The sequence below is a fragment of the Daphnia carinata genome, chromosome 7 (assembly GCF_022539665.2).
Source record: "Daphnia carinata strain CSIRO-1 chromosome 7, CSIRO_AGI_Dcar_HiC_V3, whole genome shotgun sequence".
Lineage (NCBI taxonomy): Eukaryota > Metazoa > Arthropoda > Branchiopoda > Diplostraca > Daphniidae > Daphnia > Daphnia carinata.
In genome coordinates, this window is record NC_081337.1 from 6,916,054 (window position 1) to 6,943,127 (window position 27,074).

The window sequence follows — 27,074 nt, forward strand, 5'->3', positions numbered from 1 at the left end:
TCTTAACCGACAAATGTGATCCTCCTTTATTTTTTTATCGCCCTTGTTAGATATTTCCTTTTGAAGTTTTTTTTTTCTCCCTTAACGATCTGTATTCCCTTGGCTAAAATTGTAACACTTCCCTACCGAAAAGGGCAGTCCTTCCATCAGCTCTCGCTAAATCTTTTCCTTTTGTTTCGCTTTTTTCATTCACTCCCAAAGGATTTCGGCGGCTTGTACATCGACCGGTCACGGGACGAGGTCGAAAACGCTTTCGGTACGATTCAGAAGAGGCCGACAATGATGAAGAAAATCAAATGGCCATGATTTTCAGTCGGGTGGGAAAAAATAAAATAAAAATAAAAATTGGCCTTACCTGCTGATAGATCCAATAGCCCGTGAGAACTGGGAGTAATCCATGGCTGTTTCTATACGGCCGGTATGGGTAAATCTCTTGTCCGTTTTTTTGCCCTACCACTAATTTGCACGGCTAAAAGCCTGGATTTTTATTGTTTATTTCTGTGTGTCTAGCAGGAGCTAGTGGACGAGACTTGACATCGAGGACGCTGCCGGACAGACTGTGCCAGGTGCAAAGATACAAGGGCCGTGGTTGCGTTCACAAACGAAATAGTAAAAAGAAGAAAAAAAAAAGCAACAAACTTCATGTACATATCTTGGAATAGAAAAGAAGAGAACGAAAAAGAGAGGAAAAGAGAAAAGGCCGTTTCATTTCGATTCGGCTATTGACTCGATTGAATGGAGGAATCCTTTCTTGGTTTGGCCGGGGCCAAGTGCCTCATCTCTCTCTCTCGTTTCTTGCCTCCGACACCTATAGAAATCAAAAAGGGTCGTCTCTTGAATAGCGGGGAGCCTGATGCTTTTTTTTTTGCTGGTAAACTGCTGCAGCTGCAAAATAAAAGAGAAGGGAAACAAGAAGAAAAAGAAAAAAGAAATGCTTCATCTCCACCCTCCCCCCAATCCGGAATAAGAGTTTTGTACGCCATGAATAGCAGGAAAAGCTTAGGTTCTTATTCTTCTTTAGGTTTCTCTTTTTTTTGTATGTCCACTCTTTCACGTTCTTTGAATTTTGAATAAAAAGTCGACCCACAAGCAGTTCCAAACCATTTATAACGCAACAAGAGATGAGGAGGTCAACATTTGACATCAAGGTCGAACCCACTGTTGCCCTCCGAAAGAAACACGAAATATGGTAGATTCAATAGGTAAGCTGGCATGTGATGTAGCAGCTCTTTTGGGGCACACACAAAAGAGCAATTAGCTACAAGATTGGACATCTATTGCGTAGATATATAGCGTGGAAGGATCTACCATTAAGGAAACATGTGTTCCCCTTCAGCCAATAGCCAACCGAAGGCTATAACGCACATCGGTTGTTATTCAACGCGGAGGACATTGGAATGGGCGCCGCAAAGGTAGACACACAGCACAACCGACACTATTTGTAACTTATTGAAGGGGTGGTTGGGCATTTTTCTTTCTCGTTTAAGAAAAACTTAAGTAGACCGCTTGGCATGAGAAATGGGGGATTTTTACAATCGTTGTGGCTGTCACTTGTTTCCTAACAGTTTCATAAATAAAAGGCTTTAATGTTGTTTCTGATGACGCATTTCTTCTTCTTCTCGTTCTTTCCCTTTTCTTTTATTTTTTTAATAAGAAACGTCTCACGATTCTCCATCAGTACATAACTTACGACGCACTCCAAAAAATATGTATACACACATACACACGCCGGATGAACGCACTGAACTGGAATTACTGAGTTCCCCCCCTTAGAGCGTTAAAAAATAATCCCACCAGCTTTATTGGGTGAAGAAAAATATATTAGCACGAAAATTCCATTTCCGTCACATTTCCAAAATGAAGCATGTGATTTAACGAGGAAAAAACGTCCTCCCCCCCCCCCACTCTCCCAACGAAATCGTTCGCATTTCATTCGACCCGTGCAGCTTTCATTCAAAGTTAACTAGTTTTTTTAAAGAACACATTTCTTAAACGGGCGAATGTTTAATTAACTTTACACGGCAAATGATTTCTTCTTCGCATGACAGCAGCCGTTGTAAGATCGAGAACAAAAGCCGGCGTGAACGGAAGCGCATTGGATCTCGTCATAACAGCCGTTTTCCTTCTTCAATTCTCCCATCTTGTTAGCTGAAATCTCTTTCCCGTTCCACTGCACTACAAGCTTATGTTATCTCGAGTGTTACCAGGGATTAAAAAACAGAGTGTGCGACAGTGACAAGAGTCTTTGTTCCAGTCACGTTTCCTCGCCCAATGTGAGAACTAATTGTGAAAAATACAAGTGCATCTTTATACGCTCGAATGAGTTGTAAGCTGCGACTCCAGTTGCTACACACGCCGATCACGCGAAGGTCTCCAAGCTCTTGATTCCCGTCACGACCAATCTCTTCCCCTTATAAAATATTGACATTCGAAAGCTGTAGGCAATACGTGGCCACTGGGCAACGTGGGCCCTTCCAAGTGTCCAGTAAAGCGTATTCAAGTCGCATAATACGCTAATGTTATTCTATTTTCACAAAGGACAATGGAAAGGAAAAAGAGAAACAAACAAAACAAAAGCATCGCAGATGTTTATCATCCAGTCACACGTTAAACAATAAACAAACAAGTAAAGCCAACGAAGAAGGTAATCCTTCCAGTTGACCAGTTCGTGACAAAAGACCCTACGAAAACAACTTGCGTCAGTTAACGATGATCTAGTCAAAGATATCGTTTAGTGATGGACTCCGTGGCACTGGGAATTCAATGTGAATTCATGACGCATTCAAGCAAAAATAGTTCTCATATTCTCAGCTCATTTGTTGAGTATTCTATTTCTTTGACAATCTAGCAGGGATAGACAAAATTGAAAAAAAAAAAAATGACAAAGAGATTTCCTTTGGGTTGCCTCCGAGATTAAACGGGACAACCAATCGGAGGACGTCTTTCTTGAAACCCAAAACGTGAATGACTCGGCGAAGTTTAGAAACGGAGATCAAGACATGGGTCATGCAGGTCGGGCGGGGGGTGGGGGGGGATTATTATTTAAGCGGCCATATGCGTTGCTGGCCAAGCCCGCTTTCCTCAGCTGGATTGCCTTTTTCCAGTTAAAGCTCAGCTGTTGTTTTTCAACAATATCGTGCCGGGTCCGCCCGCCGCTGTACAAGGTGCCGTGACAATCTGAGACCCCCACTGTCGCCCTTCTAGCCACGCCTGTCCGTCTCTTTCTTTTTTCTTTTTTTGGCCAGCGTACGTGTCTCTTTTCCCGCCTAGCACGCGCTTCGACGTTCCGGGCCATTCTCTACGCGTCATTTATTCGTTGTCGTTCCTATTCCATTCCATGGCTGTACACGGCAGATACAAGATGGGGAGTGGCATGAGGGCTAGATTTAAACCAAAAAAAAAAGCGAAAAGGAGAGGCTAAAACATGTATATAGCCTCGTCAAGATCGTCCATTTAATTCATCTACAAGATAATCGAATTACGTGTTTATGTGGAGTCCCACACCCGGCATACTAAGCGGCAAGATTTTTTCTTGTCTTGGCCGCCGACCAAATTTCATTAACAGTATGATGCATCACGACTGAGGCAGTTTGGCTGGCGTTCCAGACTTGGAGTCGGTGGGGAAATGAGATCTTGTTGTATAGTAATAGACAGTCCTATACGTATATGGTAGCCCCGCAGTTATGTATGGTACGTATATATATATATATAGGCCAACAGACGAAGGAAAGACAAAAAAAAAGGGAAATAAAGATGTATCACGCTGCATTCGGTCATCCGTCATTCGATTCTCGACAGCCAGTTACACATATACAATGCATTCTGAATTACAGTTGAACGTGATTCAGAGCCTAGCCCCTGGCCAAATGGTCTGACAGTAAACTACCGGAAGAATACCAAAGTTGTGTGGAAGATTTGGCAGCGTAAAAAAAAACGAAAAAAAAACAACAAACCAAACCCTTGCCTGTCACCGACGCAATGGGAGAGCCAATGCGTATATAGCAAAATGGAAATAAAACTCTTGTCTGCACGCCAAATATTGATCAGGAAGAATGCCAGGGACGCTCCCAATAGACGAAGTTTCATCACCCAGACTGCGTGGCTCTCATTTTTCTCTCTTGCATTTCTTTCTTCGTGTTGTTTTTTCTCTCTTCTTTTCCTGTTTTTTCTTTCAATGATTTTTGTTTTGTTGTGGCACTGCATGTGTATACTTTGCGTGCCTGAACCAGCCTAAATAAACGACTAGTTTACTATCTATTCATGGGGTTATACGAGCGATTGAGCTCGCCGAGTCCCCCCCACCAGGTTTGCTGGCGTTTTGGCCGTTGTTGCATCACGCTCGCACGTGCACTGTACACACCTTGCACCTGGATTGATGGCTGCATCGTGTAGGTTATATACGCAGAGCTATATAGTGGATGTTGCGATCCCCGCGCAATAACCTCTGTTTCATTTTGGGTGCGATAAAATCACTCAGAACTTTAGCTGAAACTGGATGGCAAGTTTCCAAATTCTCGACTGAGCCCATCTGTGATGATTTCTTGATTTTTCTAGCATTTCGAATGGGTTTTGAGAGCTGTCCTTTGAACTCAACTAATTTATCAACGTGAAAACTGAAAAACACGTTGTTAACAGGCGCTGATGAACTTGCCCTATGTCTTCATTCTATTTAAATAAGAATGAAGAGGCAAAGGAAAACAGGGTTTTCTTACGGGCAATTCGCGATGTATTATATATATTTTAAAAGAGAGAACTTAAGATGGTGTGGAGGAGCGCGTGATTTCCAGACGAATTACCTCTCGACTCATTACCATTTTAACATGGACTTCCAAATCATGCGGCGCGTGTAGCGAAGTCTAACTAAAATGTATTGATCAACCAAAGAAAAAAAGTAATAATCGAAATTAGAAAATTCAAATTCGTGTCAGTCCCACTTCAATTCATCATAATACAAAAAAACATTCGACGTTCAGGTCTCTGGAACTCCGTCATCGATTTCTAGCGGGTGCATGTGTATACAGCAGTTCTGCAATGATGCGTGCTACTTTTCCATTTCCTCGACATACTTTTCTCCGTCTTTTGTGTGTGTTAAATTTCATTTCTCCATTTCATTTCAAGTGAAACGCATAAGAAGATTGCGCATCGTTTTTGTCGGTGGAGTAGCGGCATGAGAGATTGAAAAAAAAAAAAAAAACACACCGTGGTTTCTTCGTTTACAAGCCGCACTAAAAGAAAAATAAATACATAAGAATAAAAGGAGAGAGGAGCTAAGTATTGCCCGCTGGTTCAACACAAATGGCGATGATTTTATAGCCGTTGGATTGGACACTCTCGGTCGTCTTTTTCTCTCCTCAGGTGGTTTTTTTTCAAAACCTTCTCTCACACCTGAAGGACGACGAGGCCGAATAAGGTAGGCCCCTTTAGCATTGCACAGTAACAATATCTCGATTTTTTTCCCCTCTTTCCAATTCGTTTTGTCTTTTTCTCCTTCTTTCAGTAAAAACCGAAAACTAGGGCTGTGTACAACAGGGGATTCACATGGTTTTTTTCCTCTGTCTTTCTCTCTCTAGAATTGCAAATGGTCGGTCGATCAAAGGCGGAGATGGTGGACCGAGATACATCTTGTAGATGAGCTCCTCCTCTCTTTGTCGCTTTGTCGGAGGGTTTGGAAGGAAACCTTTTCTTTTGACCACCGCCTTCTCCTTTTTTTTTTCCTTTTCTTCTCCATCTTGTAGAACCAGAGTCGAGTGGTTTCCTTCCAGCATTTTAATCTGCACTCCGACACCTTTTTCTCGTCCCTATCTCTTATCCGACACGTACAGAAAATGTTTTCTTCATCTATGTCCGATGGTGTAAAACGAATATTTTTTCGGTCCAGATATTTCCAGTTTGTTGCTATGACTGTGTCTTGTGTTATACGAGAACGCCGGACCTTAATGCGTGAAAAATACATTTTTCTATTCTCAATAGCCACGACTAATTTGAAGCACATGTTAATTGTAAAAAAAAAAGGAACAATTATTTTAACGATAATGTGGTTCGTATCAGCTTGATACGTATCCTTGTCAAGCGGAAGCTTCTGAACAATAACTGCTTTCAAACAACGAAACATACGACTTACACTTACTCTTACACGGATTTTGTTAGAAATTTATGTTTGGGCAGCAATTATCCACCATTTGCATTTTTAGGTTTGTCGATGGCCGTTTGTCGCGGTTGCAGGTGCCATTCGACAGTGTCGAATCGTGACTCGACAATCAATTGACACCCGAAGCCACTATAAAGCAATTCGACGGGAGTGACCAGCATTACGATTGAACCGTTTTTCGGTTATATGACTCCTTTCGGCCATATGCTGACTAAAATGTCGTTTTCATTCCACTCCTTACGTGCTTGTAACATTGCTGTTCACCATTTCTTCTTTCTGTTCTTATTATTCTCTCATTGTCAGCGCGCGTGATGGCAGAGGTATAATCGCGCAGCACAATCTCATGGCCTGCCGCTTGAGTAAAGGAAATTGCTTTTTTCTTTTGGGGAGGGGGATTCATTGCTCAACACTCAAATCTAACACGGTTCATATAAACTTATCTGCTTGTAAACAGTGCCTGAAACTTTCAAATAACGGATCGGCATCTGATTTCCTACGCGTTTGGTATGCCAGTATCCCTTTTTATTTGCCAGTGCAAGAAACTTGTCAAAATTTTCCATCGTGTTGGTCTACCACTTTGTTCATTTCTCTGGAATACGCAGATAGGTTTGGCCTAGGAAGGCGTATAGAATAATTTTCGATTTTTCAATGCTGCTGGAACTATAAATGGGACAAACGCATGCCCACCAGCCCAAATGCGTCTAGCTACCCTTGACAACATGTAACAAAAAAAATTTGTCATTTTTATTTGTTTCATAAAATCAAGCGTTCTGCCGAGATAGGGACTAACCTTTTCGTATCTTGTGCGTTTTAATATAACTTTATCTCGATTTTTTGTTTTGTTTTTGAAGTCTCATTACCTTTCCACGCCATCTAGTGGTTATTTTTATAAGCGAATGTTAATTCAGAATTGGCTGCTAGAGTGCCTTGCTTCCTGTGATAAATTTTGTCGGGCTTATTTTGTTGGGCTTTTTTTGTCGGGCTTATTTTCAAACCCAACAATTTTACGAAAAATACTTGGAATTCAATAATAAGTTTCACGTTATACTCAAAATTAAACGCTTATTCTAGGAAAATTATTCGTTTTCTCGTCAAAGCCACGGTTTTTAAAATATATTGAATAATGTGTTGTAGCACTATTGCGCTGTATTGTACTAGCGCGCCAGCTTTTATTACCGGTTTTTGTTTGTATTCAGTAATTTCTGATCTCAAGAAAAATACAAAGACAATTTCCATGATTCTTATTCATTTGAAATCTAAACGATATCTGTTTATTATTAAATTAAAATTTTTGGATAAATACAAAATTGGTCGAAAACTCGGGCTTATTTTGTCGGGCTTATTTTCAAACCCAACAATTTGACAAAAGGAGTATACTACTTGGAATTCAATAAAAAATTACAAGCTTTACTCAAAATTAAACGCCGATTTTAGGCAAATAATTCGTTTTCTAGCCAAAGCAACTGTGTTTTAAATATATCGGATATTGTGCTATAGCATTATTGCGCCGTATTGTACTAGTGCGCCAACATTTTGTTACTGTTTCCAGTATACTCCGGTATTTGACAGTTTTATCCAGCCAAAATACTCTGGTAAATAGAGATGTTTTTTATAGAGTGGCGTTATTAAACCTGTGGACTAAAGGTTAGACGCAGCAGTAGAATCAACATAGTCTTTTCGTCAAAAAAAAAACGTTGTGTGGTTCCAGAGGCAAATGCTGGGTGTACGTGCAGAAACAATCTGATAGCCGAGATAGGAAGTCCGTGGGCTGAAATCAAAAGCTCAGTACGGCGTAACGCGTATGAATGATGGGCTTTTCCCGAACAGCTGGTTTCTTTAGTCGGCAATTTTTCCTGGCACCACACACTGTCATTCACAACTCTCTGCTACAGTCCACATTATCTACGGAGCCTATCAATGTTCATGGTTCATGTTCATGGTTTCTACATCATACAACATGTCGCTATAAATTCATCGAATAGCTTAGTTAATTTGCATCATGGCCTTATCCCGCTCTTCTCTTTAGTTACTCCTTCTTTGTTTAGTTTGTTCAGCATTTATTTTTATCAAATTTATTTTTTACAGTGCTCAACATGTCAAGAAGCGACACAGAAATATTCATGATGTAAAGAGGGGCAACTTGCCTATATCACACGATTAGGCGACAGAGAAAAGAGACACGTTAGCCTGTATACAATGCAAAATGTGCGTATAACTTGCAACATGCGTGGGTCTGAAAGCGCGACTCCATCGTTTAGAAAATTTGAGTGCGCTTCCTGTATTTTCCTTTTTCAGCAATTTCTCGAAAGACTTCCAATTCCTCTGTCGTAGCTTACATAATAAACTAACACTTGTTACATAGCTGGTGCAAACTGTGTTTGTTCCGTGAACAACCATCACTGAGGAAACTGCTCAGAAAGAGAAAAGAAGACAGCTATTTCCCAAAATAGCGTCACATCACCAGACACTGTTAAGTAACTCGATGTTTTTTTATTTTCTATTTTTCATATAGTCTGTGTTTTCTTTCGTTTATTTTTTGATGACGATGAAAAGGAATTGCTTTGATAACAATCACTTGTTATTGAAACGAATGATCACAAGCGCTATGCGAGTTAGCTTACGGAAATTGAAGTCAACGGAACTGGACGTAATGATAAGAGTCATGAAACGGAAGTTCATCTCACAAAAAAGGAAACTAGACGAAAAACATCGGATGGGATTTCTTTCAACTACGAACATCAACAAACGAGACGCAAGCGTCAAGTTTCAGAAGAAAATCTTCAGAGTTTTCACTAACAACTTTCGTATGGTTCGCATGAATGTATAGAAATAAACGGCAATCAGCACACCAAATAAGTAGAATAAAGTAGATTTAGCCGAAATTGTTGCGTAATCGCGTGTATCCTACAAGCATTTAATTCAGGCGTCACGTTTACAAATACGGACGCTTTCTTTAAAGTAGTTTGTTACTGAAATACAGTTCTCCGTAGGTACACAATGTACACGTATGGTTTTAGTGCTAGGCACGATAGAACAAGGCAAAACTTTCGTTTCTTCAAAATCTTGTATGGCCCTAATCTTGGGGTGGAAGTCTCCCGTTCCGTTTATTAATAGTGTCATAATTTGAATTTTAGACTAGCATCGAGACACGGACGGGAGACACTTCTGGGTCATTTTTGTAAAAAAGTGCTGAGAATCGCATTTTTTGGAAATAAAACTTCGGTGATTGTCCTATTATGTCAAACTATCGCACAAAAATTGTTATGGAAAAAGAACAAATATTTGAAATAAAATCAATGGGTAAACGGAGAGTAAAATGAAGTGGTATAGAACTCACACTGGGGGTAAAGCCCAAAGGCCAAACGGATTTCAACCGTGCTTCTTTGACTTTCTGTATGCTCCAGACTGGTATCCAGAAGGACTAAATAAAGTGAGAAAAACTTTGAAAAACCCGTTTGATCCAAACGCCCTTGATGTGGAACATCACGCCCACTGTATCCAATATAAAATTACACACATGCGCGTTGCTGGCGAAGGGATTCAACCACCATTTGCCAATAAATGAAAAAGAGCTGTAGTCTAGCGTACGCAAAAAAACATTCTGTTGCATACATGTGAAAGTTTTGCTATTGTAAAATATACCGGAGGCCTAGTAAAATATTGATCGGTTTCTATCTGAGAAGATGATGGATTTCTCTCTGACAAAGACATAGCCATACAAATATTTACACATGGTCGAACTGAGAAAGTGGTTTCCGTAATCCACCCATTATGTTGTCCATCCATTGCAAAATTTTCCTCCACTCGTTCATTGGATTAATTCAGAAGGGATTGATTGGGGTCTTCAAGGGTTAAACATGTTCACAAAAAATACACATATAGGCTACTGCGTATAAAAATTAATAAATAAAAGTCAGATCAGTTTTGACTTATGGTTTGCAGTTAAAGTAGAATATAAATACCATTTCGTTCCATATAACTGATTACAAGGCTACTCTATATCATCTTCCATTATTTTCTTTCTTTTCATTGTTGTCTTGGGGAACAGGAAAATCTTTCACATTTGTCTCTCTTATTTCTCTTCCACGATCAACAAAACAGCACCGTTTATTGCTTCCGGTGAAAACAGGATTTCGGAAACGTTTTCTAGTATCAGATGGTATCAGACTGCTTATTGATAAGCAAAATCAATTTAGATCCTTATGAGATGTTGTTGAAAAGCTGCTCTTATGCCATTTGCACAACGAGTAGATTCGTTCGATAATTGACTTTGCAGCTTGGAGTCAGAAGAAACTACGCATTTAGCAAATCTTTTTTTATCGGACTTTTATGGATACTAGTCTCAATTATGTCTAGAACCTACGCAATTGTAAAGTGATATAAATGATCGGATTTTAATGCACCAGGGAAACTCTTTCCTTCCTTCAGATAATTTCTACCTCCCCACATTTCTGCGTTTTAAAACGTGAATAGCGAAAGAAAGACGAAATGGAAATGACTTTAACGAGTCATTAGAGTGCAAATGGAAATGGCTACGAGTTCTGAAGGAGACATCATTGCACACGTTCGACGCCTTCGTTTTCCTTTCATGTAGTAGGCTCTCTTTCCGTTTGGCATCTCCTGTACGTACTTTCAGTTCTATTCAAGAGTTTTCTTTCGCTCTAGTCGTCACAAAACCCCCAGTAGACTATTTCGTGCATAGCCGTTGCCTTCTGTTTTATTCCTCTAACTTCTTGGTCTTTATAGATTCACGATTAACGTCCGTTGCCTGTTCAATGCAGGCATTCGTTGTCTCCTCACGAAAAGTCAACAGAAAAAAATGATTAAAATACAGGAAAACGCTTTTAGGTAGTGGAGAATGTAATATCCTCTCAGCGCACGTCGCGGAACATTAAAGTATCTACTCATATTCGTTTTCATTGTGTTGGCCATATGTGACAGTTTGTTGTATGTGTACAAGAAACGAATAAGAAGATTGTGTAGGAGGCAGAACAGATGTTAGGAAAGCAAGATCATAAAGTAGGATACAGTGCTAATAATACGAACGATGTATCACAATATTTAATAATTTTTTTTTGTGGTTGTGTTCACTCTGCCGTCCTTTTCGTTTGATGTTGTGTCACCGCTAAACACAATAGGATCCATTCTGTTGTACATAGGTTTCCAATGAGGAACACGCTTAGGATCAAAATGGAGAGAGAATCGAGTTTCGCTGTGCGCTGTGCTACTTTATATTGAACTGCTCGCTATTTTGCAACACAACGCCCAAAGGAAACTCAAGCCGGTAGAACAAGGGAGACAATAAGGATTGCGGTTGCCATTCTTCTTTTTTTTTCACGATATAACCCATTTTGTTAAAACACAATATTTGTAGCTTATGTTCTCTTCTGAGCTGTCGTATATTATTAAATTTTTCTCGTGAAAATCACGTAATTCCTTTGTGGACGCATTAGGTCGTCTGGCTCAGCTGGTATGCAATAACTGACAAAAAAATATTCTCGCATTCTTTATTAAGATGAATATGTTTTCCACGGCACGGCACTGCATCCCTTTACTATGCATTTAGGCTGGAAGATGGGTTGCCTTTTGTGGAGAAAAAAAAATAACAAATGAAAACGAAGATAAAGGGGGAAAAGGAATCGGTAGTGGGCCAATAAAATATATTTGACTGCATTTCAGACGCCACCGACGTCGGTAGTCATATTCGTATAGAGCTTTGCATATAATGAAATTTCTTGAATACATATCGGGTATTAGAATAGCTGCAGAAGCGGGGTGCGGTTCATACAGTGCGAAGTGTACGTAGGCTGCGTTATAGAGGCTAACCCCCAAATGATAAAATGACAATAAAAAGATACGTAAAACGAGAGAACAGTTTTCACATCGGCAGTTCTAAGCCTGTACTCTATTCTTCGGAAGGAGAAAACCGATCTCGGGAGTCCTCTTGCACGACCGCGTGATGGACCTGCTTCCCCAAAGTATATGAAGAGTTTGTAACGACACAGACAGGTCTAGAGCATATTTGTGTTGCAAATTATACAAAGCTGCGGCAATGCCGAATAGATACGCCAGATGGAGTGGCAAAAAAGGGAAAAAAGGGGTACTAAATCGATGCATTTCATTAAGCTTTCAAAAATGAGAAGCTTATCGATGGGAAGCCGACCGCTTCTCTCCGGCTTTGCCATCAAACATTCATTTTTTTTTTAAATAAGAATGCAAATATATCATTACGAAAAAAAAAAAAACCTTCTCATTCCTGGATAGCGCAAAAAGAACGAAAGGAAAAGAGAAACAAACGCGAAAACATTAACGGACATTAAGCTTATGATTCCTTCATTTCGTGGCTCCACCCTTGAATACATTCGAGAAATTGGATGGTGATGATAATGTGTGCTTCAGCTTGCGAGTTGCCGTATCCCTCCTACGTTATAAGCGGTCCCCTTTGTCCTTTTCTCCTTTTCCTGTCAATCTTTGGCAAATATTAGATTATCACTATGGACACATCTGTATAGCATTTGATTATTCTCCTTCCATGGAAAAGAGGCAGTGGCCAACTGCTACCATCGACAAACTGTGCCGGTAAAGGGTAAAAAAAAAGGAATAAGGCGAAGTAGTCGAGGTCATCAATGTCACAATATTTGAAGTGGGGTTCCATTCTTCGTAGCAGCTGCTGGTTTTGTCACGCCATCATCATCTTCCTTCATCTGTCATTTTTTGTATGCCTTCATATGAAGACGTAGTGAGAATATCTGCGTGCAAGTGACACAGCACGATCGAGATACAGCTGACTAAATCTTTGATCGCGGTACCCGCCCTTTGTCCCCCCCCCCCTTCTATCCATCACGTTCGCCACCGAAGCACTTGAAAATTTTAAGTCTAGCATATACTAATTGTTCTAAACCCGCCCACAAAGACATGGCGGTTAGTAAATTCGTTCGGCTGGTACTGAACTTCTCCCCTTAAAAAGTAATTATTTCATCATTTTGTTAGTCCTCTGAGTAGTGCAGTTCTGCATCGGCCGTAGAAGTGGGTCAAGAACTTACTGTGCGCACATTTAATTTCCACGGGAAACATTAACGACTTCCAAACACTTCTCGAAAAACGCCCAACCGTTAGCGAAGGAAAGTCACGTTCATTTGCAAAGGGTATCTCATGTGGTGCGTCGTATATTGAATGTTATTAGAGGAAGCTCGAGTATTATACCCCTTGCAAGGTTATTGGGAACGATCAAGGAAATTAGCCCAGAGAGTAGTATTGTAGCTGCCATTCCTCCGTCTCTCAAATAAAAGAAAATGCAAGGTTTCCAGAAAGACAGCCACCAAGTCTTGGTGAAATAACGGTTTCTGCGTCACTGGTTAATCTCCTGTTGCACGAGGGAAGCAAAGCTGTCTTGCGTTACAGGCTGTGAAGATAACAGAAAGGAACGAGAGGGAAAGAAAGACGTGCGACTCAGACGAACCTGCCGACGTTAATGCGCTGCTAACAAAAGGAAGAAAATCGCTGCACGCCATGCTTGCTGCACATCGTACGGTCAGAAAAAATGATCTTGCTTCACCCTCTGAACATATAATCCACGGCTAGTGCGTAGTGAAAAGCCGGTTGGCCGAGCATACATTCAACCAAAAGTGAGTCGATTAGACAGTGTCATTCAGTGCGTCGGGCGTTACCATTAACTCTCTCAAGGTCTGCAACTGTCCGTGGATAAGGGGAAATGAGAATCGTTCTCCCTGTCATCCCATTCCAACTTATTGTTTTCGTTTCAATTTCGCTACTGACCCTTATTGCAAAAGTCCCCCCCCCCCCCAGGATGACCAAAATCAATAGGAACGCCAAGGACAAAAAAGAGAGAGATATGCAGTTCAAAACAAAGGATATGTCGGATTATGGAGTCCCTCAGCAAATCACGAAGTTTAAGTGAAAAGCGACTAAGGTTTTCGTGCACCAACTGAAGTCATCGCATCGCTCAGATCAAAACAGAAATAACATCGCGCTTGGTATAGATTTAAATGGAATGGAGAGCGACAATTCCATTTGCAGCGCAAGAGGCGGTGGCAGATTCTTGTTGTAACCGGATACTTGGTTGATTTCGGGGGGTCGAAGAGCAGATGACGTCAAACTAAGCTCCAGAGAACATTTTGGTACCCATCTGTTCAGCTTTTTCTTCTTTTTACTATGCTTTCTTGTGTCATCCCCACTCCTTTTTTTATTCTTTTGGTAGTCGCCTAGTCTCAGGAGGATGCTGTTGCTCCCTTCCGCTTCAACCAACAAAAAAGCAGGACACTGGACTCTACTGTGATATATATCTGCCATACCATGTACAGCACTGCATATCAGGATCTCTGTCGTCATATACAACAATTTACTCCAGGGCCGGGATCGATGGTAGTTAATGAAGTCACGTTATCTTATATACACTGCGTGTGCCGGAGACCGTCGGTCGCCGGCGTCCGGCCAAAAAGCTGAGCAACGTCGAGGGGCATTTTGCGATAGAGTACAAGTCACTGGATGTAAAGAAAAGAGGTCAAGGGACATCATCCTTTATACATCATATCGTCTGTCTTGGCCATGCGATGCCATTCAATATTTCTCTAAGCTTTTACTTGTTACGAAGCAATCGTGTCTCAGAGGACATGCTAGTGAGTCCACCATGGGCGTTGTATTTACGCATCTATGGTCAAACTGAGAAAGATGGTGAAAGTCAAGAACTAGCGTAATCGGGTAAAAACGTCGTCGATAAGGGACGAAAGAGATTCACTCCATTAATTAATATTCCCTCCCAGTCGATATTATGCATCCAAATATCCGGAACAATGCGTAAAAGCATCGGAGCAATACAGGCAGTGGATCGTCGTTATCTGTGGAATACATTGGGATTCTTTATTTCCAGCAGCCTATCTGTATGATAAACGGTTACGGCTACGAATGAAAACGATAAGAAACACAGGAAAACGAGAGAAACGAACGATATAAAACGCTTCATTCTCTAGTCACTTTCAATTTCTTTTCGCAATTTCTCGTATCCAATAAAGCGTTCGTAGATCCAATAATGCAAAATGGTGTAGTCCACAACTGCCTGGCATGACAAAGAGCGTACGAATTTTTGCACAATCATGTCAATTTGGATCCGCACGCGCAAATAGAACACAGCTGATAGTGGACGGAAAATGTCCTTCACGTAACAAGATGTTACCCGGTGGTCAGTTGGCTACCTATTAGACCGACTGTCGTGGCAAACAAGATACAAGAAGAGGGCTATACCATCAACGGAAAATGAGTTAACCGTGTAAAGCCAAAGTCTAAGCACCCACGCTGCAGTTAGTGTTGAGCGAACGCACGTAAAGACAAATTGGGTGTCCACTATAACCTAAGGTTGTATTGAACTTGTCTGTCTGGGCCAACTAGTGCCACTTCAGATGGAACTTGAGTTCTGATTTCTGGAACCCTTGTTAGACTTTCTATCTAACGGTGAATTTTAAACTCTAGGTGGAATAAGGTGAAAGGTGTTGGAAGAGAAGCCCAACGGAGAAAGAAAAAGAAAGCGTCGTCGTCAACTTGATAGACGTTATTGATTTTTCGTAAGCTTGCTAGTAGTAGATCACATTTGTCCGTTGTTGTTGATGGTAGACGAGAAAAAGGCATGTGTGAATGACGCGCTTCTCCATTGTAACGTTTCGTCATTTTACGACTTCATTTACCACAATTCGTTCGTTGATGACTTGCACGGTCCTCTATTCCTGTGATATTTCAACTACGCTACAATTGGGTAGACGAACCGGATGTTGCAATAAATAAATTAATAAATAGATATCTCTCTTACGCTTTCTCCCCATGTATCTGTATGTTCATATAGGGCGCACATTCTATACATAAGTATGTATTCAATCAGCGGGTTATTGTGTTAGCCAATTCTATTCTCTTTCCTACCAAAATGAAAGCCTACGAGTGGATAGAATGTTCCATCAGATAAAATAAAAAAGACCATGAGGGAGCGAAGAAGAATCAATCGAGGAAATTAAGACGGACATGAGGACGAAAAATTATTGAGTAAAAGACGTTCCTGTTTTTTTAGCTATTTAGCTTACACTGCGATCGGCGTCGAGTCGAGTTGCGGCATCTTCAGTCCATTAGTCTCTGCATCTACGGACACGTTCTCTACAGGGCGCCGAGACTATAAAACCCCGGGGGGAGTTTCGATTTTCAATTCGTCACGCAGCTCGGTGACGTCCTGCTCCCATCGTCGTTCGTAGAAGACATTCATTAGGAAGCTGCTCCTCGTACCCACGCGGATGGCCCACGGTAAGTACTTGCTCAGATAAGTCGATCGGTTCCTGCACGAACACGATAATTGACAACGGAAAAGGAGCTCATTAGTCTGGTGAAGAGAGGACAAAAGCGGCTCAGCGTAGTACTCGACTAAAGGGAGAACAAGAGACAACAACCACACAGGGGAGACGAGAAGAGGGAAGGCAGAAGCTCTTATGACATCAATTCATTCAACCTCAAATTTTCTACGGCCTCCATCATTGTCACAGCGGTCAGATTCAATTAACAGCCTGGAAACGATATATTCACTTGTCCTTTCTTTGTCTTTGCTGTTAGTATTGTTTTTCTTCGTGTTTTTCGAGACAAAAGGAAGAGGCAATGAATTATCCCTCTGATCTACTTACTTCGGTTTCAAGCGAACGGGGCCGAACACGGCCCCTCCAATGCACATAGGCAATCCCGTTTGCAACGCTTCAACCCACTTGACTGCAACTTCACCTAAAAGCGCAAATTTGTTTTAACATTTCCGGCTATAATTGTGCAAGAATACGGACACGGAAGTACCTAACATGTTAGTCGGGCAACCAAGGAGTGTGTGGACAAGATCGTGTGTTTCTCGGTAGCGTTGCATCACGTAAGCCAAGTCAGGATCGTCAACAAAGCGGACAGGCAATCTTGTATCAGGGCTGACGTTCTGTTGAATTATACCCATTTATCTCATAAGATTTATGTTCGTAAAGATGTCACAGTCAGGAAAGTTGTCTTACATTAATTTCAAGAAATTTTGAGTACTCTCTTCCTAAAGTCCCCTCTGGGTAATGTTTGAGCTTCTCAAGTTCTATTGAGCTCGAGTTTATTGTTGGCCTATCTCTAAATGCCAACAAAAATTAGTTTCATTGTCTGAGAAAATATGTCGAAAAAACCAGTTACTTGAGGATTTCTTGACCTTCTTCGTCTTCCAGCATTTTCTTATGCATTCCTATAAGAGCAAAATGGCCAGAGCTTTCCCCATTAACAGCAATCATGTCTGTTTTTATGAAATAAAAACCTTGCTCAATGTAAAAAAAAAGAAAAAAGATTTTGTGGGGCTTTTGAATTCAGGTCACCTCCTCTTGCTGGGTCTGTGAGTGCCATAATGCTGGAACCGATGGAAAGAATAGCTCTTTGAAATATGTTGATGGGAATGTGCCCATTGTACAATGGTTCATTTTTTGTGTTTGTAGGGTCACCCTGTCTAATCCAGTTCACTTGGTGTTTTTAATATATGGAAAAACGAGGCCAAATTAGGACATACGAACGGGTAAAAATATTCGGTAATTCGAAACTTACAGATGTTGGGAAGTCGAGATGTCGTTGTGTATTGTCGCTGAAGCACGGTAAGAACAACTCGATTGTGGCAGGTGATTAAGCTTGGCGTTAGCATATTTTTATTGTGCGGTGGATTACACAAACTTCAATTGCTAGTCACAGAAACGACGTTTTCACGTGATCGTCCCAGAAATGGCCACTTTCACTAAACACAAAATACGGTAAACAAGTCAAACAAGTTTTAAGAACAATTCGAATTCCTTACTTCGTCTGCCACATTTCGCGCAATGTTGTTGTATCCAACGGTCGTTTGTATAACTTGCGCGGAAAGAAGCCAGGGCGGCAGTTGTTTTCTGCGATTGCCTTCTAATATCAGAAAACGTATTATCTTCATTTGAAACGTTTAGCTTAACCATGTTTCGTATCCTAATGTAATAACATAGTGATTTGAATTGTATGCCACTGTCATACACGGCTGGTTCATATTTTTGGTTCTTAAGTAGTAGAAAAAAGAGCAAGCAAAGCAACCAGTCGTTGTAAATCGGGCGACTGCTTTAGTCGCGCGCAACTCGGCAATCAATACTCTGTCGGGAGTTGCCCGAATTTGAACTCGACGTCTTAGGTCTTCAGTCTCTCTAGTGGTCTCTTGAAGTCGAGGCTTTCCTAGACGCTCGTCTTCTTTAGGTTAGGTTTACTGATCCAAACATAGTGGAGTGAATTGGAGGCAAATATCTCTTAGTCAGTTCAGTTTCGCTAAGTCCACACACAGTTCGGCAACATGACAGACATGGATAACAGCACTTGCCTTGAATTGGCATTAGAAGGAGAGCGTCTTTGCAAAGCTGGTGATTGCAGGTAAAAGTGATCAACCATGTGTCATATTTGAATACTTGAAGCAAATATATTCACTTGTTGGTTCGAAAACTTAAAACTGATACCAAATACTGCATTAAATGTCAGTTACTTATAATCTTAATTCCTTTGTTGAATATGGGATGTTTCACAGAGCTGGCGTTGCCTTTTTCGAAGCTGCAATCCAGGCTGGAACAGATGATTTAAGAACTCTGAGCGCAATCTATTCCCAGTTGGGCAATGCATATTTTTACTTGGGTGAATATACTAAAGCCATGCAGTATCACAAACATGATCTTACTCTAGCCAGGTAATTTTGTACCCAGTTTTTCCTTTGTCTTTTGATGATGTGAAACAAAATTTTTGTCTTCTATGACACTTTTTATTTTACCAATTTTCCTTACAGAACCATGGGAGACCGTCTGGGTGAAGCCAAAGCCAGTGGAAACCTGGGCAATACATTGAAAGTCATGGGTAGATTTGATGAAGCTGTCCTCTGTTGCAAAAGACACCTAGACATTTCCAGAGAGCTTTCCGATAAAGTAATGCATTTTCGTTATAGCACCTTAATTCGTCTCATCCTATGCAAACACGGCCGGTTTGGATTTCCAGGTTGGCGAAGGCAGAGCGCTGTACAACTTGGGGAACGTTTTCCATGCGAAGGGTAAACATCTTGGGCGACTGGGTCAACAAGATCCTGGCGAGTTTCCAGAAGACGTGAGGAATTGCCTGTTAACTGCTGTAAACTATTATGAGTAAGTTTCCCCACCCCTCTTCCTAGAAAAATCCCATCTTGGTGATGTGTTAATAACCGATCGTTTGTACATTCTTTTTTGTATTTCATCTTTTTTAAAGAGAAAATCTCGAGCTCATGAGAGAAATAGCCGATCGGGCTGCCCAAGGGCGAGCATGCGGGAATCTCGGCAACACACACTATCTTCTAGGTAGCTTTACGCAGGCCATCAAATATCATCAAGAGGTGAGCCATTTCTAGTTGCAAGGACAGCATATTTCTGGGGGTATGTTCTCTTGGAGCGGAAGCTCTGCAGTGTAAAGGTAGCTTGGAAAAATTAAAATCGATGAGTGACAAATTGTGCGTGGTGTATGTAAAAAAAGGAAAAACTTTCTTTGAAACTTTTTTGCTCCCTCTTGATTGTGGTTCTAGCGATTGAATATTGCTCGCGAGTTTGGGGACAAAGCGGCTGAAAGAAGAGCACACAGTAACCTCGGAAATGCGCACATCTTCCTTGGAGAGTTTGAGACGGCAGCCGAACATTACAAGTATGAGACTTCCTTCTGCTGATTGAAAGTTCGCTTAATTTGCGTATCAAAGATAGTGTTATGGAATATTGAAGCTTTAAAGGAATCCTTTGGAAAATCAATTTAACCCGCTCACTGTTCCCTCTTCTCCCGCAGGAAAACTCTCTTACTGGCACAAGATCTTGGAGATCGAGCCGTCGAGGCACAGGCTTGTTACAGTTTGGGGAACACGTACACGCTGCTGCGCGATTATCCCACGGCCATCGATTACCACCTGCGGCACTTGCGTATAGCTGAAGAACTCATGGATAAAGTTGGAGAAGGTAGATTTTGCATACTTTTCCCTCTTTCTTGTTTTATCGCGTGGCCTTATTGCCTTAGTTTAAATAATTCACTCTTCGTAATTGCCATTAACATTGTACATTTCTTCCGCGTGACCGCCATCAACAGGCCGTGCTTGCTGGAGCTTGGGGAACGCACACGCTGCCATGGGAAATCACGAAAAGGCTCTGCACTACGCACAGCGGCACCTTGAAATATCCCGCGAGGTGAGCGAGCATAAAGCAATCAAGCGAACTCCAAATGGAGTAATAGCATAAAATGACCATTCCTGTTTTTCTTTAAGATTGGCGATCCGACCGGCGAAGCCACTGCACAGATGAACTTGGCCGATTTGAGGCGAACTCTCGGTGTCGATAGCGACGGTGGTTGCGGTGGCATGGGAAATTCGACGAAAGGTCACGCATCCGAGGGCGACGACGACGGACTCTACGGAGCAGATAGCAAGGCAAGGCGAAGGTTAAGCATGGAACGCATGGATTTGCTCAAGGTTTGTTTTTTTTTGCTTGCTGTCGCTGTTCTTTCATTTCGCCTTTATTCTTCGCATCGCCCCACATCAGGTGGTCTCCTTTTTTTTTAAATTATTATTACGAATCGGGGCAGGCGGGAATGTTCACTTTATGGCTGTCCAAAAATTAAGCTTATTGTTTTCTTTCCTCTCGCGAGTTTGCGGCATGGCAATTGTTGTTATCTTCATTGTTGTTCATTGTTTTCCTGCATCCTTTTCATTTCGGTTGCTTACATTGTGTATAATCCAGCTGACGCCGGATGTGAAACATCTTCATGGCAAGGGACGCCGGCAACTGCATGACATGGATGCTGTGTGGCCCAGACCGCTCGCTGGCCACCCAGTGGTTAAACGTGATATGCTGCCCTCGTTTGTAAGTGAATAATCCTCTTTGATCCCGCTCTATCGGGTGCCTCTCGTCTGCCTGCTCGCTCGCTACTGTTCACGTCTTGCATGCAGTTGTTTCTTCACTATCTCCAGCAGGCCATCCTGTTGCTAACGCAACACATTTTTTGTGTGATTTCTTTTATGGCAGGCTAATGGCGATGATGCCATGGATGAGGAAGAGTCTTTTTTTAATTTGGTCACTCAGTTTCAATCAAAACGCATGGATGATCAGCGCTGCTCGCTAGCCATCATTGACAACAAGGAAAATCAACATGCAAGTACGCTACCGTCAAATATTCACGGTGAGTAAATCTAGCCGGGTAACAGCAAATGTAAGCTTTGAGTTGCAGCCAAACTTTTGGACTCCATCTTGTTTCTGTATTTGTATTTTTTCGCTTAAGATTTCCTTTTGGTTTTATTTGTTTTGCAGAGAGTCCGTCCCGATTGAAGGAGGATCTACTAGACCTGATCGCCGGCATGCAGAGCCGTCGGATGGATGAGCAGAGAGCGTCCCTACCACGTCTACCCGGCCTCAACAACGCCAATCCTGATATTTTACGCCGACTTTCTTCCGAGCCGGCCGGCGAGGATGCGGCTGCGTTGCCCGATGAGAATTTCTTCGAAATGCTGATGCGGTGTCAGGTAAGATTTATTCCGCGTTTTGATCGGCTTTTAACTTTTTAAAATAAATCTATGACTTCATATGTTTCGTTTTTTTCCTTTCGGTCTTTTCTCGATAATAGGGTACACGATTGGAAGATCAACGCAGCGCCTTGCCGGACACATCGCCTCGGAGACACAGAGGACCTACTATGCCCGACGAGGATTTTTTTTCGCTAATAATGCGATTACAATCGGGTCGACTTGAGGATCAGAGAGCAGAAGATCCCTCACCCCCCCTCGCAGCCAATGGAGCGGCTGCCACTTCATCATAGAGGAATCAGTATCCCAATTTCCTCCAAAATATTCCTCCCCGCCAACAGCCCTCATCGATGATGGAAACGTGTGTTGACATTCTCTCGCGCGCCCATAAGTTTATCGTTTCACATACCCGTTTCTCATTTTCTTTATTATTGACTTGAGTTTTAAACTCTTCCAACCTCACATCTATTACGTTCGATTTATGCTTGCAGTAGATGCCTGGAAAAGAAACAATTTGATGGTTTCTCATTTTCGAAAGAAAACGCGAGCAAACAAAAACAAGATAAATCTGAACACGGGGTTGGCTTCTTGATTGTCCGTATTTGCATGATGGCACACGAGTTCAAAGGCGTTCGCTTTAAAGCGTCGCATTTCTTGTCTTCCCCTTTTCTTTCTATTACGTTGGGAAGAGAGTTGTCTCTCCCTCAACGTGAAAGACAGTTCGAAGACAATAAATAGGCCATTTCCCGTCGTATTGATTTATTTTTATTTTATTTCTTTTTTGCAATGGGAAATCATCGCTTTTTTATAACGCAAAAAAAAATCGTTTTTCGTAGAAGTTTAGTCACGATATTTACTTGGCGACGGGTGACAGGAGGAAGAAAGAAAATATTCGATTTCCGTTTATCTTTTTTACTTGGTTATGTGGTGCTATTTCTTTGGGGATTTTTCTCTTTTCGTAAAGCGAAGTGAAAAAATTTCCTTCCCCGACGTGAAAGACATGTAAATGTCAACGCCAAAAGAGGTAAACGAGTTTTAAAAAGCACTGTGAAAAGGGAGTTAGTGTTGGAATCGAGATCGCTTTGTTCTATTTTTTGACACAAGTAAACTGAATTCTATTTGATATTCAACATCTTCCATGTGTGAACAAATTTCATCCCTTTTTTTCTGAACTTATTCGTAGCAATGGAATTTTATCCCATCTTCCAAGACTCCATTCCTGCGACATGTTCAACAGGATCTTTTTGTTTGTTTGTATGTTGATGCAACATTTAGACGGGTGCAATGTAATCCAGTCCAGCTGCGCTTTTCCCAGTCGCACTGCGTCTACTCCCCTCCCGATTTGTGTCTATTCCAGCTGTTTACATGGGATTCGAGATTCCATTCTTAAGAGGAGAGGCAGAAGGATGTAGAACAGGTAAAACAAAACAAAAGAGAAGAGAAATTTCCCAAACGAACTTGTGTGCGTCTCGGTGTGTATTCGCCGATTCGCTTATGTCATCCTTTTTTCTTTCCTACTCCCGGCCTCATCAATATTGCTTTTCCTACACTCGTTTACACATTTCGTTGAACGGAAGATTCCAGCATTTTGATGGCATACATTGCGAGCGCAACAGTTTGCGTTTTGATGATGAAATCGTATCATAACAATTGCACCAATGCCCCACTATTCTTTCCCTCTTGATCTGGTCATCAACTTCTACAGCGTTCTACTCCTTAACCATCTCCCTTCAAAGTGTTGCGCCCTTTGTAAAACATACATGTTCCCCTTTTTTCGTTTCATTTGTTTTTTGAGTTTTTTCATGCTGTCGATGATGTTGTACAAATTTATGATGGAGCTCAAAATTGTATTTACTTTCTTTTTACTTGGATAACAAAACAGTAGATATAAGTAACTTACTGCATTCTTAGTGGTTCGACGATGTTGTGTGGCGTGTTGCGTCATTCAGCTATTCCTAAAAATAGCATAAAATTTCTGGCGATTTGCTGAATTGTTTGTTGCCTAACGATCCAAGACGCGATGAATTGGTATTAGGGCGTTGGTCAAACGAGTCCCGAGTGTATTCACGTCATACAAAGGTTTGTCCTTGTACACTATTCCTTTCGCTCATTCTTGATTTGAATGGAGCAAATCGCTTATACGACCTTTAACAAATTGCGAAATATCGATATTACTAACACGGATTCCGGTGAATTCATTTTTTATTTATAATTTCTGAAATTCCAGATTCCTTTTTCACGGACTTTTGATTCCTTTTGCCAATGACGTCCAATGCTATGTATAAGCCTCTTGCAGCGTTAGTTGATTGATCCGAGTAAACAACAAAACAAGCAGACTGGATAGCTTTTCCTTCGCTTTGCTTTTTCATGGCTTCATTCGGCATGATTCGATGGCAAAATCTTGTCCGGCGCTCCAGTTCGTCGGGTTCAGACTGTACTTGCTTTTGCTCTCTCCGTTTCATCCATTTTCCTTTCAAATACTGCACCGACTGCCGTAACAGTCACGGTCTGGTTCTCCAGTTTCTCTTCACTTTTCAGTTGTGTTTCGTTCGACATCTCGCTCTTCGGATAGGATAGACCTCAACAGCGTCCAGCTCCGCCTTATTTGCTACGTCTTTAGGCGGTTGCCATCGATCTCCGATCTTCACGGAGCCTCCCTTCCAGGCTTTTATTTGATTTCTTTTTTTATTTCATTGGCTTTCTTTTGAAATTTTATTTATTCTGTTGGCACTCTTTACTTTTACTTTAAATCGTGAAACTCGATAGTCATATTATTGTTTCGCTACAACTCTTCTGATTTACTCGAACAGCCGTCATCCATTCTTTTTCCAACTGCAAAAGCCGAGCGAAGCGGATATTGGACATCGTTTGTATTTGGTTTACTGTCTGGTATTTTTCCATTTTCCTGGGAAATCGTATCACGTTTTCTGTTTGCTTTTTTTAAGCCATAAGACTTATTGGACAGAAAGATGGATTTCATAATGTTTTTATTGTGACGCACACAGCCACGTTAGACTAGCAACGTACGGAAGATGAACTGCCCGCAGACGTTCATTCTTCATTGATCCTTCCTTTCACCCTTTGGATATTCTTGTTATTACTATACTCTCATTTCTATGTTACCTCTCAGGTATATTGTCAGTCTTCCTTTTTTCATTTTTCATTTTTTTTATTTAAACACATTTATCTTGTGTCGTACACTTTCTCCGTTTCTCGTTTTCTACCTCGTCTTTGGATTTGTGTTGCACTTTTGTTGGTGCACTTTAATGATTTTTAAGATTGCTTTTCCACCGTTGGCTTTTCGCCGCCGTGAGCCTTTTTGTGTTAGACAGTGCTATTGTTGGCCGTCTACTTTTCGTGAGAGCACTTTGTATCTCTTTTGTTCTCAGTAATCATGTGACGTAATCAAAGCTTGAATTCAAGGAGCAAGAAAGCCATGATAAAGGAATCCGGGCTATTCAGTTTTGGTAAGGATTCGCAGTTTCCTCATTATTACAAGGAAAAGCAGGTCGGGTAATCCTTTCGTCCTATGGGTCCGGTATCAGCTGGCCTTGCCCTTAAATCTGGACTAATGAGAGACAATTCAGTCAACGACCGGAGCAAATTCAAACAATCCAACCATAATGGAATCTCTTCTAGTCCCCATCTTTCCGCAGCGATTTGATAAATAAGTCGATCCAATATTCTAAAAGATATTGTTAACGGCAAGATTGGTAGCAAAGGAAAAAGCGAAGAAAAACTATTTGGCCATGACAAAGGAGAGACTATGTTGAAAGCAATAATCAATAATAAATCAACGATATCAGCGCAGTTTCTTTTGTAAAATGCAACCTCATCCAATGGAAACTTTAGCCGGCCGTATAAGCACTACTTTCCTACAGGCGCTCGATACAAGAGACTAGCTCTTTGACACAGGGTCACTTTTTTCCAATAACTGCCATCCGTCTGGTATTTATCACTGCAATAACCATAAGTTCCCTTTTTACGTTCTCCAAGTGTAGTTATATTTTGTTTGTATTTTTTTTAAACTTATTGCCATCGGAATTCCATACGACCAAACACCGTGGAAAAAAAAGTGCAAGAAATCATTGGCCAGGCAACAGTAGACTACCATAACAATTGTCGCTGAAATAGCCAACAAGAAATACGCGTTCTTCTATTACCTTAAGAAGGTTTGACAATCCATTGCTCTTCGTTTTAATGGGTTAGCAAAATAAAGGAACTTGTCGAGTTATTTATTATAAGTTCCATTTAAAATTAAAACCTAAGAAGCTCATGTTCGCGTGAATTGCTGATGACCGTCACCGTGGCTCCTGTTCTTTATTATTCATCGTTTCTACATTAATTTTAATTAAAGGATCTGACGTTACGGATGCAAAGCACGTCACCGTCTACCGCACGAACGGTGTAGAGTTCGTAGACAGGGGTTGCTAATCACGATTCAGATGTCTCGACCTAGAAAAAGCGGAACATGGTCACGATTCCCGCGAGAAAAAGGAACGCTGTAACTTACCAAAGTGACTTCTATCGGTCGCCGGGAAAACTCGTTGCATGCTGAACTTCGTGAATCGACCGCACCCTTCAGTTTCCCATACCCCCTTTATAACAACGACAAAAAAAAAAGGGCATCATAGAAAATAAACAGATGCCGGTAGGCACGTAAGTGTATTAGATGCAAACTGAGTACACAACGACGTTCGTCATAAAGGGCGACGTCGTTGTCACTGCTAGGCGGCGTATTACGGTATTATTCGTAAACTAAGCGCAATTGAGGCGACCCCTACCTCAATGTTTGTCGAAGAAACAGGAACAATATGAATTAGCCATGGACGAAGGGTAGACCACACCCAATTCAGTTACGAACCCTCGCAAATGCAATGGTTATTCCATCACATATGTTCCTTTTCAGTATGAAAATATGTTTTTCTTTCTCTTTTTTCCGGATTAAACCCGCCCTTCTGGCATCCGTTATAGTTATGGCTCAAAACGGAGAAGAAAATTGAAAATGTGTGGAAAAGTCGGCTTATTTTTTTGTCGGGCTTATTTTTGGTCACTATTGCACTATAGCTTGTGGTAGCACGCCAGCACGTTACGCTTTTTCTGTTTCTTTGAGAAATTTCTAATCCCTTGACAAATATGAAGTCAATTTGGGTGGCTATTGATGATTTGGGATAAAAAACACATATTTTCATTGTTAAACGGAAGATTTTAAAAAAATTTTAAATTTTTGGAAAAGTCGGGCTTATTTTGTTGGACTTATTTTGCCGGGCTTATTTTGTCGGGCTTATTTTCGGTCACTATTGCATTATATATCGTACTAGCACGCCAGCGCGTTACGCTTTTTCTGTTTCTCTGAGAACTTTCTAA

At 41.2% G+C, this 27,074-nt stretch overlaps 3 protein-coding genes across 5 annotated transcripts in view; 2 read left to right on the forward strand and 1 right to left on the reverse strand.

The window, feature by feature from the left end:
* LOC130689668 (26S proteasome regulatory subunit 6A-B) overlaps nucleotides 1–21,493 on the forward strand; it is a 63,198-nt gene extending 41,705 nt beyond the window's left edge. The window contains exon 9 of the mRNA XM_057512639.2: nucleotides 21,483–21,493. The gene's annotated coding sequence lies outside the window, so the exon portion shown is untranslated. The remainder of the gene's footprint in view (nucleotides 1–21,482) is intronic.
* On the reverse strand, nucleotides 15,956–17,980 carry LOC130690202 (ubiquinone biosynthesis protein COQ4 homolog, mitochondrial-like). The gene is made up of 7 exons (XM_057513239.2): nucleotides 17,741–17,980; nucleotides 17,518–17,658; nucleotides 17,342–17,438; nucleotides 17,179–17,281; nucleotides 16,976–17,105; nucleotides 16,816–16,909; nucleotides 15,956–16,476 (listed from the first exon to the last, which is right to left on the reverse strand). The coding sequence occupies exons 1-7, from the start codon at nucleotides 17,832–17,834 to the stop codon at nucleotides 16,317–16,319; spliced, it is 819 nt and encodes a 272-aa protein (XP_057369222.1). The 5' UTR covers nucleotides 17,835–17,980; the 3' UTR covers nucleotides 15,956–16,316.
* Nucleotides 18,088–22,596, forward strand: LOC130688328 (G-protein-signaling modulator 2-like). Of its 3 annotated transcripts, XM_057511340.2 has the most exons (13): nucleotides 18,088–18,574; nucleotides 18,726–18,881; nucleotides 18,978–19,113; nucleotides 19,184–19,326; nucleotides 19,427–19,550; nucleotides 19,737–19,852; nucleotides 19,988–20,154; nucleotides 20,282–20,379; nucleotides 20,457–20,660; nucleotides 20,929–21,051; nucleotides 21,214–21,367; nucleotides 21,496–21,707; nucleotides 21,809–22,596. In XM_057511340.2, exons 1-13 carry the CDS (start codon nucleotides 18,498–18,500, stop codon nucleotides 21,998–22,000), a joined length of 1,902 nt encoding a protein of 633 aa, XP_057367323.1. In that variant the 5' UTR covers nucleotides 18,088–18,497; the 3' UTR covers nucleotides 22,001–22,596. The 3 variants fall into 3 exon arrangements, with proteins under 3 accessions (XP_057367323.1, XP_057367460.1, XP_057367392.1); XM_057511477.2 differs by lacking the exon at nucleotides 20,929–21,051 and having other exon boundaries at nucleotides 18,089–18,574; nucleotides 20,457–20,618; XM_057511409.2 differs by lacking the exon at nucleotides 20,929–21,051 and having other exon boundaries at nucleotides 18,091–18,574.
* Nucleotides 22,597–27,074: the final 4,478 nt, after the last annotated feature.